General features: G+C 43.0%; 1 protein-coding gene and 4 non-coding genes across 5 annotated transcripts; 2 read left to right on the top strand and 3 right to left on the bottom strand.

Moving 5' to 3' along the window:
• The first annotated feature begins 2,033 nt into the window (after positions 1–2,033).
• Positions 2,034–10,648, top strand: stimate (STIM activating enhance). Its single transcript, XM_070845668.1, has 8 exons — positions 2,034–2,287; positions 4,461–4,509; positions 4,612–4,707; positions 4,850–4,971; positions 5,229–5,341; positions 7,195–7,272; positions 7,527–7,670; positions 10,535–10,648. Exons 1-8 carry the CDS (start codon positions 2,062–2,064, stop codon positions 10,646–10,648), a joined length of 942 nt encoding a protein of 313 aa, XP_070701769.1. The 5' UTR covers positions 2,034–2,061.
• trnae-cuc (transfer RNA glutamic acid (anticodon CUC)) lies at positions 5,997–6,068 on the bottom strand. The gene has a single exon. It is a non-coding gene; the product is annotated as a tRNA-Glu (tRNA).
• On the bottom strand, positions 6,479–6,550 carry trnae-cuc (transfer RNA glutamic acid (anticodon CUC)). Its single transcript has one exon. It is a non-coding gene; the product is annotated as a tRNA-Glu (tRNA).
• Positions 9,742–9,814, top strand: trnar-acg (transfer RNA arginine (anticodon ACG)). The gene has a single exon. It is a non-coding gene; the product is annotated as a tRNA-Arg (tRNA).
• A 3,727-nt stretch (positions 10,649–14,375) lies between the features above and the next one.
• Positions 14,376–14,447, bottom strand: trnae-cuc (transfer RNA glutamic acid (anticodon CUC)). The gene has a single exon. It is a non-coding gene; the product is annotated as a tRNA-Glu (tRNA).
• Between the last annotated feature and the right edge of the window lie 677 nt (positions 14,448–15,124).

The raw sequence follows: 15,124 nt of genomic DNA, 5'->3' as shown, positions 1-15,124 counted from the left end.
CCAACATTTGCTATCGTTTGCTGGAGTCAGAATTTGACTCTTAATCTGGTGAATTCACACTGAAGTCTAATTCCACTTAGAGCATACCGATGAGGGTACAGGTCGTACGACAGCGCAGTGACAATGACGCACTTAAAGCCAAACATCGTTTTTCACAAAATCCATTTCACTGCAAAAGCTCCCAGCTGAATCTTGGAGTGCCGACAGATTTGGAGTCTGTCTTATGGTGTCTTGTTTATTTTAAGTCTCCTCTATATTCTCAGAGATGATTTATCCTATTAATTAAAGACAAAAGTAATTGTTTCTGTTCATAAAATGACACTTTTCAAGCCTTTTGAAAGCCAGGTATAATATTAAACTAGATATACTAATGTTAAAGTTGAAAGAACAGGAATTTAATTTTAGTGTGAACACCAGACATCTACATTGTACTAACAACTAAATTTGCAAATGTTATCCAGCTGAATTAAGATACATTCTGCTCAACAACAAATGTAACAAGGGCCTTTATCTCAAGAGATCAAATTGCTTTCTTGTACAAGCTTCTTCAGTATGCAAGAGCAGTTTACAGTGCAAGGATTCTGTGATGCAAGCACAAGCAAAACCATGTTACTGTATGGTGGTATGCAAATATGACAGTGCATGCCTGTATATAGTGTATATAATCAAAATATCTTCTAGTGCAACAGGGTGAGAAAAGTTATCTATTGAGCAATTAACGTTCTGCATAAGCATTGTGTGAATGCCCTGAATATACAGTATATATTTGCACAGGATAGGCCTAAACTTTCTCATATAGGGTTTACAACTAAAAACAAAAATCTGCTACGGTTGATTATTTGAGCAATTTCATACCATTGAATAATTATTTTTAACAATTAACTTAATGATAAACGGGCAGTTTTAAAGCAAGAAGATATTCCCAAAATGCTTTTGTAATCCATTTTCTCCCTCTTTTTACCAGTTCCTGTAGTGTGATTTACTGTGACGTGCTTCATTTTGTGTGACTAAAACCTCTGTAGGCTCTTTGTTTACTCATTGGCTTGTAGTTCCCGCTTTTAATTTCACATTTGAAGATTATAACTATTTAAAAAAAAAAAAAAAAAAAAGACTGCAATTAAATCGGTGAAGTACAAATTTCAGATGGCTTCTGCTGTGTGTGTGTGTTTTTTTTGTGTGTGTGTGTGAGTGAGATGGGGACACATTTCCCAGCATGCAGCGCGAAGCCACGCAGGTCACATGACTCAACGTCTGTCAACATGAGTGGGCACTGCCGGGTAGGGAAGCAGCTGGATGAACGCGAGCCGTGACCTGCAATTATTCATATTCACTTTCTTTTAAATACACATACGAGTGTTTTTTTTTAATCCTCCGTGGGAGTTAAATCCACGAGCAGCCGGTGAACGCGCCGTTTTCTGGCACCCCGAGAGGAAATATAAGTTTGGCTAGCATGGCGTTAGCTTAATGGAAGTTAGCTTAGGATGGGGGAGGGCTAGCTCGGTAATGATAGCATCTCAGCCGCTGCTGGATCTTGTCATCTGGAGGTTTGTCTCTCGGCAAAAATTTAACTCCTCACGGTTGGTCCCGCGCTGTACAAACACATTTAAAATCAGTTAAAACACCGGTTTTGTCTGTTGGAGTCGCTACATGACGGCAGGTTTAGCCGGTGTGTTTGTTACCGATGTTAGCTCGCCCATTCCAGGTTGGGAAATGTGTTTATTCCTGCAGCACGGACCCTCTCAGCAAACTTGATTTTTTTTTTAAATGTTGCAGCTCGGTCTTAAAGGGAGTCATTTGCAACTTGAAGTAACTCATTGGAGCATGAGTGCGTCTTAAAAAATAAAAAGAAGAGATAGCTATGGTTGTCTGAAGCAGGAGGATGAGCGCACTGGAGGGGAGAGGATGCCACCATCTTTCACCCAAGTCTGTCCAGCTTAACATATCGATTAGCTGACCAACAACTGCTGGACTGGAGAGGACAAGAGGGGGGAAAAAAAAAAAATCACACATAGTCTGAGCTCTCAGCTTTGTTGTTTAGTGTCGCCCGGCTCTTGTGTCCCAATGGTCGCTGTTAGTGGTGTCAACATGCCGTCCCAGCTCGGAGACGTGGCGCTGGCAGGTCCCGGAGGAGCAGGGCTGCCGGCGGTGTCCTTCACCAACACGTCCGTGTCCTCCAGCGAGGCGCCGGGTGCCGATAAGGGAGGGTGCGAGAACGGCGCCCTGATGGACTCGTTTGGGATTTTCCTGCAAGGACTTCTCGCTATGATGGCCTTCAGCACGCTGATGTGTGAGTAAGGCCGGAGGTCTCACATATCTGAGTCCAGCTGCCCAAACTGGACAGTCACCCAATAGCATCACTCGGTTAATCAAATGCGGTATTGATCTCAGCTGTGAGTTTATAACAGGAGGAGACGTGATGTGAAGACAGGAAGTGGAATATAACACCAAACCTCTTGCTGAAGTTATGGGCTGTGGTTGGTTATAATAAAAGCTGCCTAGTCTCAACACTTCCTGATATACTTCTGACCTTTCCTGCTACATGATGTCTATTCTGCCCCTCTCAGGTTAAAACTGCAAGGAAAGACTTCCTTACAATTTACTTTATTTGTTTGAGGTTTCACTCAAGCTGCAATAAGCGCCAGCATCTGCAAGTCACTGCAGCTAAGAAAGTACCTCAATGTGGTTTTGAATAACTTTTTCTAGGTAAGGTACGCTACCTCAAGTGACAGTTATGCCCTGCAGCTACTTCACAGTAGGAGCCATCGTTTCTGTTTGCTGAGAGTGTTTCCAAGGAGTTTCACATGTGTGCATTTCAGAAAGATACGCACAACATACCACGTTGCACAAACTGGCTTTTCACAACTATTTTCCAGTAAGTTCATCCTTGATTAATTTCTCCCTGTGAATCATCTTCACAGGTCTGTTTCCGTCTCCGTCGAGGGTGGATTTACAGTAGGGTTGGGCAGCCTGACTTGTGTTTTTAAATAGAAAGGGAAACATTGGCATAGAAATAAAAAATCCCACTGAGGGTTTAGCCGTGGTTCCATTCAGTCAGTGTTTGGCACATCGATGACAGCTGTGTGACCTAATGAGAGCAGCCTCAGTTCTGTGTGTCCCAGCAGCCTCACAGCAGCGAGGAATGATCAGCATTTTAGTGCTTTTTTGTTGGGTTTTTTTTGCTCGAGGCAGCTCTCTGAGTTAAAGGAGTGGGCCAAGGCCTCCGCCTGTGTTCACATCACACCCAGCTGCATGCAGGCAGGGTGTGTTTAGTCTGAAGTCACACTTGTGCTCAGAGCAGAAACTGAGGTCACAGCTCTTAGAATAACTTGCCTGCACGAAAAAAACACAAAAAAAACTTTAGCAAATGTTCAGGAAACACTTTTGGTATTTAGTCCAAGTTTAGACAGGTGAGATTGTTTGTTGTGTCTTTAATTAAGGGGCTCGTGTGGAAGGTGATTATCCAGCTGACGTGTCGCAGCTTTGAGCCACGCCTTTAGAGTCTGTGTTTGAAAAGTAAATGAGCGATCTCATAATGTGGTCAGACTCCCTTCTCGTCTAGCTGCGTGTGTCATACAAGTCAAAGGAAGATGGTAGCGGGGGTGTCGTGGAAAACAAGCCACTATTGTAAAGAGCAGCAAGAGCTTCGTTTGTGTCACTGTTTTCAGCCTTCTTGCATAAAACCCGGAAGGCTTTTTTACACACAGGGATTAATTAAAGTGAGGAAAAGTGCATAACTTAGACACCCTGGAGTAGCAAGTGCATTGACAAATATAGTAGTTGTAAAATGTGTTTGCGCACACTATCATACTGCATCGCTTTATTACTGCTATGTTTTATAACCAGGACATGCTGGATGTACGATTTCGATTTCTAAGCACTGACACATTTAGAGCCACTGCTCCCTTCTGGCATCATGAAAGAGACATTTCCCTGTTTCCTGTTAACTTAGCATTGAGCTAAAAATAAGGGTATCTGATTAATAATTTTACACTGGCTGCATATGATATTAGCAGGTTTTAGGTCACGGTCTCAACCACTAGTTCGGCTTCCTCTGTGACTAGCACTGTATTGCTCTTGCTCAGTTCCCGTTGTTTAACAATAAGCCATTCAAACATAGATACTTCAACTCAAATATCTTATGTGAGGTTTCCTGTATGCTCAATGTGAAACTGTTTTATGCCTGTGATGGTTTAACTGCTTAAAAATGCAGTGTCAACCCTCGTTTCCTCGTGATAAATATGTCGGTACAAGGCAAGATGTTTCAGTTAGACTAAACAAATAACCAAATATGAAGCCATTAAAATGTTCATTGGACGTTTGGCAGCTCGCAGGAGGGTTGTAACGTGGTTAGATGAAAACAAAGGGGGACTGTGTTTGACAGATTCTGTGTTCCACTGTGTTTGTATGGCTGATCTGTAGTAACATCCCACTATCTTTATGGCACACTCTTTCCACCACAGTGAAGCGCTTCAGGGAGCCAAAACATGAGAGGAGACCCTGGAGGATCTGGTAAGGCCGCTGAGCCAGCTTAGATTCGCCTCTCTGCAAAGACATCAAATGAATCCTGCCGGAGTGCCTTGGAAGCATATCAACTGTCCCGTCTCTCTGCAGGTTCCTGGACACCTCAAAACAGGCCATTGGGATGCTGTTCATCCACTTTGCTAATGTCTACTTGTCGGACCTCACAGAGGAGGATCCCTGCTCACTGTGAGTCAATCCCTTCTTTGACTCTCCTTCTCAGCGCCGATTTTCTGCATGTTACGGATAGATTTTCCAAGAAACGGTGTTAAAATGAAGGAAAGCGCTGACTGCAGTTTTTAAATCACATTTGCTTTTCTGCTTCTCCCAGATACCTCATTAACTTCCTGTTGGATGCTTCTCTGGGAATGTTGCTAATCTATGCTGGGGTGAGAGCCGTCAGTGCTATTGTAGAGTGGAGGCAGTGGGACTCTCTGCGTTTTGGAGAATACGGTGAGGATCGTGTGTGTGTGAGTGGTTAAGTGGGAGCTCCAGCACATTCCTAAAATGCCTGTTATGCCCAATGGAGGGCAGTAGCTGCCCTTAGTACTGCAGTGCTGCAATGTCATTTCTTGCATTGCCAGTGCCCCCTTTTGTCCCCAGAACAGTTTGTGTAACACTGAAGTTGTGAAATCTAGTAATGATTTGGGCAACATATCTGAATTTTACTATAATCTCTCTCTTTTCCTGGTGTGTGTGTGTGTTTGTAGGAGAGCCAATTCAGTGCACAGCGTGGTTGGGCCAGTGTATCCTCTACATCCTCATCATGATGTTTGAGAAAGTCCTTATCATGCTGGTCCTCCTCATCCCCCAGTGGAAGAAGGTCAGAATAAAGAGTAACTATTTGAAAAGCTAGCGGGCGAAATTAGCTTCAGTTATGTTTTAATTATCTTCTTCAATTCAAGATAAAATTCTCTATATTTGCAGCACTCTCTGACCTTATGAGGTGGATTAATTTAGAAATAACACGACAACACATAGACATGCCCGTCACTCACCATATGCTGCTGTGTCAAAAATAATCTTATTATATCTTTTTATTGTCATATGCACAACAGCCACACAAAGCAGTTGTTGGTATTGGAGTTCTTGAATCTCAGGCTCCCTCATAGTTGTGCTCTGACGTGTATACGTAGAGAAAAATATAGATTTGGCTGGTTTTGTGTTAGCTTGCTGAGGATGCAGCATATTGTGGCGGCTTTAGTTATGACAGAAAAAGGCACACGTGTCTTTGTAAATACTGTAGTACGTACTCATCGATTTTAGAGTCCTACAGAGAGAAAGAGATGGCAGTCAGCAAAGACCGATTAGTGAAACGCTCGATGAATTTATCAAAACTCGTCTTAAACTAACAGTTTTGTTTCGGTGCTTGATTTCACACCGTAATCCAGTTTAATCTGTGCACATTCTCATTGAAGTGGAAGATAAATACTTCCACAGTGTTTGCAATACAGCGTACTTAGACTCATAAGAAGGTGTTCCCTGACCGGGAATCGAACCCGGGCCGCGGCGGTGAGAGCGCCGAATCCTAGCCACTAGACCATCAGGGACATGTGTTACATTTGGGAAGGCACGGTTTTTTCCCGAATCCCTCTAGTACTGTTATCTACTTTTTGTCTCACACAGATGATGAGGTGGTCTTAATCGTGCTTTGATCCAAGTTAAAAAAAAATGGGGTTGTATAGTTTGTTAAACAGTGTAGTTTCAATTTAGGACAAAAATTATCAAGCAAACCTACAATCATTCTACATGAGATAAGCCCCTTGAAATCTATATGTAATGTGCTAGTCCAGGGTGCATCCCGCCTCTCGCCCAATGTCAGCTGGGTTTAGCTCCAGGTATAACCGGTATAGACGATGAATGAATGGATGGATCTTGTAAATGTATGCAGGAACAATGTGTCCTATTTAGTCTGAACCTGTGATCTGTTAGCTATTCAATGAGACAGATATAAAGGATATTCCCTGACCAGGAATCGAACCCGGGCCGCGGCGGTGAGAGCGCCGAATCCTAGCTACTAGACCACCAGGGACTGGTGAAGACTGGTGCTCTCTTCCTCACCCACACTGTAACAGTGGAAGTGGTCCACAGAAAGACTTCTAGGAACAGTACCACTGACCATAACTGTGATATCACAGGAGTTATTTTGAACCTGGTACCTTTTTTTCTGGTGAACAAAGAAGTAAAGGCAAAGGGCTTCAAGTCTAATATCATGTCGCCTGCAGGTTTACAGATTTTCCCTTTGTAAAGATGGAGGTACACAATCACACTGATACATTTTTAGCTTTTCTCACATGGATTATTTTATCAAATAGCTAATTCATGCTAGTTTAAGCTGTCAAGACATTGGCTTGTTTAAGGATGGATGTTCTGTACGCAGTTTTAAAGGCGTGGTTTGAAACTTTCACAGTCTTGTCAAACAAATGTGTTCAGCATCTCATCATGTGTAGTATACTCCTTTAGATGACTACGGTACACTCTTTCTCATGGTGTTTGGTAGTTTCCGGCAGTTTCCAAGTTTTTATCCTTCTTCCGTTTAAATAGATATGGACCATTATTGCTCCACCTGATCTTGGAACTTCATAGTCTGAGGACAGATGTGTTGTTTGTGTTGCAGTGTATGCTTATGCCTGTGCTTGTGTGTGTGTGTGTGTGTCGTATATGTTTGTGTCACAGCTGGCTCTCCTCAACCCCATAGAGAATCCTGACCTGGAACTGGCCATCGTCATGCTCATCGTTCCGTTCTTTATCAACGTAAGTCTGCTGTTTCTGTGTGTTTTTCTCGGCACCTTGATTATACAGCTCCTGCAACACCGATACTGCACACGTCTGGTGAGATTCTCTCACCGGTGACCTAAATCAACCCTTGTTGTTCGTACCATTGCCATTGTCTTGTGTATGAGTGTGAAGAAATCCCGGCAGTTTTGGTGAATGACACAAGAATCCCTTTTGTTAATCCCTCATGGATGAAACATCAATTACCACAGTACTTTCTGTGTTTCCTGCAGGCCCTCATGTTCTGGGTGGTCGATAATTTCCTAATGAAGAAGCACAGGACAAAAGCAAAGCTGGAGGAGAGAGAGGAGGACTCACGGGGGAACAGCAAGGTGCGCTACAGACGAGCTCTGTCTCATGACGACTCCGAGTCAGAGGTAAGTCTCACTGTGTGACACACCGCTGTTTCCCACAGCCTCTCCCGTCTCTGTATTTACTCCTCAAGCTCTCCTCTGAGCATCTCAAACTTGACTGTCAGTTTCTGGTCTCCAGCACCGATTGGCACCGTGTTATGGACAAACTTACTTGTTACTGATTTCACACGCCCCCAGTCTGAAGAGCAACATGTCCTAGAGCGGTTATGGTCGCCTACATCATGGTTCCCAGTTACTTTATGAGCTTGTAAAGCAGATGAGCCCAACGCAGAGCTGTGCTCCACACACCACAGCGCATGAAGTCATAACACCAGTCTTCTATCAGACAGGTGCTGCACATTTTCAGGAAACATTTAAAACCCACGTGAAGAGACAGATTGCTGTGATTTCTCTCTGCAATCTGGCTTCTTGTTTACAGTAAAATCATGCAGAACTGTGGCTCAAGAAGCCTGAACTATCACATTGTTCTTGAGGCATAATAAATAAGGCCTTCCCTGACTGGGAATCAAATCCAGGCTGCGACGTGAGAGCGACAGCCAGATCTGTCAGTGCTTAAAACTCCATGCAGGTGTAGTCTGCTTAGTTGTCAATTTTTTCACCTTTTTGTGAGACCAGAACGCTAATATGAGCTCATTTCCCATAGTAATACCGTTTGATGTTTACATGTGGCAGTGAAGCTCTAAGTAATATTGTCTGAGTGGGACTCAAACCCAGGCCTCAGTGGTGACAGTCCAACTGGCTGTTGGAGCGCCGCCACCAACTGAATCACATGCATTTGATATTAATGAACAACAGCGACTCAACCAGGACACATGAAAGTTATACTTATAATTACCAGCAGTGAAGGAGTCTGGTGGGTCTCACTAACACAGAGGAGGTTTACTGCTTCAACAGATCTGCCAATAAAACCAAATGATTCCTAGATTCTTCTTTACAGTGTGTCTGTGGGAAGAGCTGGCAGCTTTCAGAAGGGTTACTGAAGAGAAAATGATATGCATTGTGGAGATAAATTGCTTTATGATTTGGCGGAACCTGTTTTTAGCTGATTATTATATTAGAGATCAAACCAAGGAGGAAAACCCCCCCAAAAAACTGACATCCCAACTTTTCTAAATGCTTATTTTATGTCCTTGTTTTTAGTGCAGATACAAAAAGAGACATCGCTTGTTTGCTGGCGTTGGCAGCAGCTGGTAATGAATTGTCTCCTCATTACAAGTGATGTTGATTTATAACCCCGAACATGCTTCACTTCTCTAAGCTGCTGTTGAACAGGCCGTTACGCGTGATGTCATTCTTCCTATGGGCGCGAAATGAGGCAGAGATGAGAAGTTTAAGTCAGGCAGAAGTCAAGAGGAAGTGTTCAGGTATGCAGGTTTGGGTTTTGGCCCATGACTAGATTTATCCAGAATTGTTTGTCTCGGAAGTGTGGTCACATGATCGCTACAATCAAAGCCAGATTATACCCTTTGGTCATGTTGCTGCACTTTGTCATTTAGTCTGATTTATCGTCTCCTATTTTGGTCCGATTCAGACCAATTTGTGTCTCAGAGGTTGTGGAAACACGAGGACAGTGGCTCCCGATCTCAGGGGGGAACAAAGCTCAACGCAGGGCAGCCTTTAGGTCATGCTCTTATTCCTCAAAAAACTAAATTCAGCATCAAACTGGGGGAAGTGGAAATCCCATTTTTCATTTTGCTAACAGGCTGCTGTTTAGCCTTTATCTCTGAAAACAAGTCTTCCTTCTGTTATAGCATAGCAACACGTATAACAGCAGTTGTATGTTAATACGTTAGTGAGCAATGTAAACCTGCTTTTCAAGGCATTTTAACAGTCGAACAGCCAAAGCATCAGCAGACAAAAGCTCCAGCTTCGGGCTTATTTCACTTCCTGCTTGTGTGCTGCAGCTGGTCTCAGAGAGCATGCTCTGAGTAGAGAGCGGCATGGTGGTGGTGGTGGCGGGAGTGAGGGAGGGAGGGTAGGGTAGGGTAGGGGAGGGGGGGGGGGGATGGGCTGAGCAGTGCTGAGCAGTGCTGAAACACACATTCCTCACTCAGCAGGAAATGCCTTGTGTAGCGGGCCAGTGGCGCAATGGATAACGCGTCTGACTACGGATCAGAAGATTCTAGGTTCGACTCCTGGCTGGCTCGTTGGTGCTTTTTCTCGTATCGCTATGAGAGGACGTTGATTAGCAGAATAGAATGATCGTGTTTTTGCTGGGAGCCTTAACAGGGAAGTAAGTTTCACTATCTGACTTAGTAAAGTGAAGAGAAAACTGACAAATAAACATGATTCTCTGACTGAGTCTCTCAAAACTGAACATTATTTTGTAAGAGGTAGAATTTATGGCTGAAAGGTTTTATAGGACTGCATTAGATTAGAAAGAAGGGGTTTGGAAAGAGTGCGTTTAGCAGGTAGGGAGGGTTTAGTGAAAGATGCTATCCCTGTTCTGTGATCACTGTTTTTGGAGCATGATCCATAGTATATATCTGTTGCCTCTGCTGGTTTAATTCATCTGTTCTTTTAATAAAAAAAAAAAAAAAAAAAATCTGTCTCTTCAGGCTCCAAACTTAATGGAAGCGAGATATTAAATTGCTGGAGCCATTTATTGGTCACAGAGTTATACATCGCATCCTCAGTGGAAGTGGGCAAAATCAGAAATTCAGTAGAAGAAGAACAGAAACTTCTCTGTGCAGCTTCTCCTGCACGTTTTCTGTGTTTAGCTCTGCACTGTAATCCAGTTTCGGACAGTTACGGACGTCCCTGCCTGTGATTCATGTTCCAACGTTCACAAAGCTGCAAAGATAAAACATCAAAAATGGGACGCATTCGGCCTAACGTTTCTCTTCTTTTTTTTTTTTCCTTTTTAGATACTTTTCTCGGCAGACGATGAAATGGATGAGTCGGATGAAGATGACGTTCGTCGGCTCACCGGCCTGAAGACGGTGAAGAAGAAGAAGCTACGTATGGGGATCCCTGTTTGACCTGTGTGCCTCGATGAACTGCCACGATCAGACGTCCTCCGGTAGCTGTTCGCCTCACGGGCCCACATTTACATCCCTCGTACCTCCACAGATTCTGTATCGGCCTCTCGAGCTGACAAGATCTTTCCCCGCCCTTTGATGACAGAAGAGCATAATGTAACTGAATTCCCTTTATTGCTGACTCCTGGAGGACTTCGGCATAAAGTGTGTCTAACCTTGGATTTAATTTAACACACTGGGAGATATTTTTGCAGGTAACCAGGTACTTCAGATCACGGTTGCTTTTTTTTTTTCCACACGGCACTCCTGGAGTGAGTGTTGTGTTTAAAGACACATGTTTGGGGGGGAAAAAGAAGTCCCACCATGAAAAAACATAATATTGCTAATTCCTTTATGCACGTTTAATAGAAAAACGTTAACACTGGTTTCAAACTGTTTGGACTTTGGTGGCAATGGGTGCATGGGTGCAGTGGTCTGGGATCAGGTTGGTCGGACAAATCTAAATGGCCACAACGGGGCCGAGCATCATGCAAACAAAACTGGTTACATTTTATAGTCTAACATGTCCTCTAAAGTGATTGTATTCCTGATGTAGAGTCCATGTAAACTTTACTCCTTGTTTTCTCGTGTAGATGTATCACCACGACGTGTGTTTGTGTGTGAGAGAGAGAGATGTGTGTGTGTGTGTGTGTGTGTGTGTGTGTGTGTGTGTGTGTGTGTGTGTGTGTGTGTGTGCGCCCAACAGATCAAATACGTGAGATTTTCAACACGTTAAAGGTCCCATATTATGCACATTTTAATATCTTCCCAACATAAATGCATGTCTCTGGTGAGCCTGCAGACCTTTTCTTTCAGGTTTCAACACGCAGTTTAGATTTTGCTCCCACTAATTTGATGTCATTAGAGGAATCATGTGACCTCCTTCAGTAAACAGACTGTCCTCGCTCATGTAAAACTTCCAAAGTCCACCTCGCTATCTGCCGTTTTGTCCTCACAGTGACACAAAGATGTCGAAGGTGAGAGCAAAGCTTGTTTAACATGCTAAGGATCCTCTTTTTTTTTCCTTCTTCCCTTTCTTCCTGTTTTGTGTAGTTTGTAGAAATAACATATTTTGAATTTTAGTTATTATGACAAATTATTTTCATAAGTAAAATAAAAAAAAACAAAATAAATAGTCTGGTAAATATTGGTAGGAAACCTCTTCTGTTGCAGGAATGGTTTAACCCCAGTTATCAGTAGCCAGTGGGAAAAATCAGCATGTTCTTAACTTGTTGACAACACGTTAGCAACACATTGTTTACTCGTGGTTACTGTGTTGTTAGTGTGTTGAAAAATCATGTGTATTTGAGCTGTCGTGTGTGTGTGTGTGTGTGAGTGTCTCCAGTTGGACACACCTCAAATTTAGAGGAGCATTACATCGGAGTGTTTTGAATCACCGTATTCATGCACCTCTAACACTTTCCAGCACAGTACCACACTTTACTACTGCATATCTTGTATGTAATGTTACTCATGTCAAAGGGAGCACATTAATGCTTGCAGCTACCTTCCAATTTTTATCTCCTGACTGAGTCGCTTCAAGCGTTAAACCTGTAGGATTGACAATATCGCTCTAATGTCAGCTCAGCCGGTGTTTTCTGTCGGTAGACACAAGACTGCAAAGACTTCCTGATGTGGTCTGACTGTACGTTCTCTGTCTCTGAATGTCTTTTGTCTCGTGTTAAGTTGTTTTTATATAAGTTTGGAGTGTTCTTTTCGGGCCAAAAAGGTGACTATGCTTGTTCCAAAAGTGTTCTTTATTAACTCACTCCAACACGGAGAAAAAATATGGGAACCATTTCTTGCACAATTTCCCATTTATTGCAACTTTCATCTTTTCCTTTTGTATTTTTTTTTTTTTTTGTTTGTTTGTTTGTTTTTTGTTACAATAATGTGCCTGAGTGAGAAGACCGGCGGGTGTTTTTGTTTGTGTAATTTGGTTTGTTTTGACGGTTTTATCCAGAGCTCCGAGTCTTCGGGCATGAAGCAGCATTCAGCGGGCTCTGATGTTGAGAATGTGACATGCATAGACCTCTAAACTGTTACGTGACTGTGGACCAGACAGTCGGGGAGAAAGGGAGTGTGTGTGTGTGTGTGTGTGCGTGTGTGCGTGCCAGAGTTTACATACAGCGTACCTGTATGTACTCAGGTGTGCTGGGTGCATGTGATGTGGTGTGTGTGTACAGTTGGTGTGACTGTCGGTCCTCTTTAAAGTGAATGGAGAGTGACATAAACTGTGACTGGTTACTGCGGTCCTGGTGATGATTTCATCGTGATGTTTTTGGCAGGTTTGCAGGGAATAAATGACTGTGCATTGTAAAGGAGGCACATTGCAGCAGTTATGGGAACTCTCAGCTCAACCAGGACAAAGAGGGCTTTTAGTGTTTTGCAAAGTGAAACTACTCGATGATTACGGAGACAAGTGATGGAGGTAAATTATCATTATAAATGCTTTTCCAATAAAGGATGTGATACACTACTGACTGACTGCTCACTCATTTCTACGCTCGGTTATTTTGAAGCTTCAGTGGTGTGAAAATGGGCTTTAAGTTTACCGTCTGTCAACACAGGTATGTGCTGTACAGATCATCATTTTATCCAGACAGGGAGCGGCTCAGACCAGACGTTTAACTGCCTAAACAGCAAACAACTGGGCTCAAAAATCCATATGCAAACCGACTCTCCGCCATCTTCAGGCACTTTGTACTGTAGACATTTAATAGCTGTGAATTTCCTGACAAAGGGAAAGTAAAAGAAGTTTTGTTCCCATTGATGAGGATCCCGATCTTCTTTCACAGAGCGAGGAAAAGACCTTGATCCAGAGGAAACTCACCATGTATCCAGCCTGGACGTCCAATTCAGACGCTCAGATCTATGAGGGGCGAGTCCTAGAAGTGGTCCTCACGCAGAGGAGGATGCTGAGGAGCTGTTGGCCAAGGCCACTGGTCTAACCCTGGTCTAACCCTGGTCTAACCCTGGTCTAACCCTGGTCTAACCCTGGCCTAATCCTGGCCTAACCCTGGTCTAACCCTGGTCTAACCCTAACCGATCACTTCTTCTTGGAGGACTGTGATGCAGGTAAAGCTGCTGCAGCCTACAGCCCCCCAGAAATGTGGTTTCAAATATTTTGTGTTTGTCTCTAACGTTAGATATGCACTATAAGACAAGCAAGTGTTCAGAAAGAAACATTTGTAGATATTATTTGTTAAAATGTTAACGCTCATAATAATATAGTCTGCTTTACCTGGGCGGTGTGGGTGTGGCATGAATAGACTCCACTGACTCCTCATCCTGACATCAAATGACCTTTTTAGCTCTAAAGTGAAATAACTAAAACTATTCCACTTTTGGAGGAAAGGAGTCAGAGGATGTTTAAGAATATTATCTTTGTTTAAGATATTTTCTTATTTCCCATTTGATTACCAGCATTTATCTCTTTGATTATGTAACTATGCATTTAATTTTGCATTTCTGCATTTGTTTATTTACATGTCTTAAATAGAAATGCAGAAATTATTGTATTTGTATCGTCGCACTTGTTCATGTATTTAAGAAGTGATGAACAAGTTATTCTTTATCTGATATGATTTTCTGAGGTAAAGCTGGACTGTTCAGGCTACAGTGACATGGTAACAGTGTTGTTGCTGTTTAGGATTTACATGCAAAACCAACGACATTCAAAACAGTGTTCCCTGACCGGGAATCGAACCCGGGCCGCGGCGGTGAGAGCGCCGAATCCTAACCACTAGACCACCAGGGATGGAATTGTGTGTTTTTTAGGGTCGCTCATGATTGTGTTGATGCTTGTTCTGTACCACTAGAGGCCGTGCATTTGCAGAGAGCAAGCTGCAGTGACGGTTGTGCTTCCAGGAATAAACCCAGCTAGTAATCATGACTTTTTACAAATACATGAGGGAGGACCCACATTTAGCGTCACAAATCATGATCATGATCTGAAAATACGTCCTGGCTCACCAGCTTCAGGTCATCACTCCCCCCTGCCTGACTCAAGCATATGATTTCTTATGTTTGTTGTTGTTTTTTTTTCTTCTGTAGGGACACCAACGCCAATTAGGAACTCATAATACCATAGCTGAAGAAGTCAGAGGAGGTTGACACATGCACAAAGAGACGCTCGTGACTTTCAGCCCTACACAAACATGTGTTTTATTATGAGACGTGCAGTAGATGGATGATATAGCGACTTTGGCAGGAGTCACTTGGAATAATCACACACTCACGTGACTCACGTTTAAATCAGGACTGACAGAGGCCGTATCCTCTAATTGTGAGGTTACGAACGAGTGTCTAGGCCTTCAGATTCTCTCCTCATCGCTGAATCATCACACTGTCAACTCATCAAATCAGGATGCAAAGAGACTTCACTGTTTTCTCACTTGTTCCAGCTTAAAATACAACTAAAGACATCAGAATAAG

The sequence above is a fragment of the Pempheris klunzingeri genome, chromosome 2 (genome assembly GCF_042242105.1).
Source record: "Pempheris klunzingeri isolate RE-2024b chromosome 2, fPemKlu1.hap1, whole genome shotgun sequence".
NCBI lineage: Eukaryota > Metazoa > Chordata > Actinopteri > Acropomatiformes > Pempheridae > Pempheris > Pempheris klunzingeri.
This window is presented reverse-complemented; position numbering and strand designations above follow the sequence as displayed.

Coding starts and splice junctions, on each gene's coding strand:
- stimate (XM_070845668.1), top strand. CDS start 2,062: ATGGTCGCTGTTAGTGGTGTCAACATGCCGTCCCAGCTCGGAGACGTG. Junction 4,510..4,611: donor AGGAGACCCTGGAGGATCTG/GTAAGGCCGCTG, acceptor GTCTCTCTGCAG/GTTCCTGGACACCTCAAAAC. Junction 5,342..7,194: donor TCATCCCCCAGTGGAAGAAG/GTCAGAATAAAG, acceptor TTTGTGTCACAG/CTGGCTCTCCTCAACCCCAT.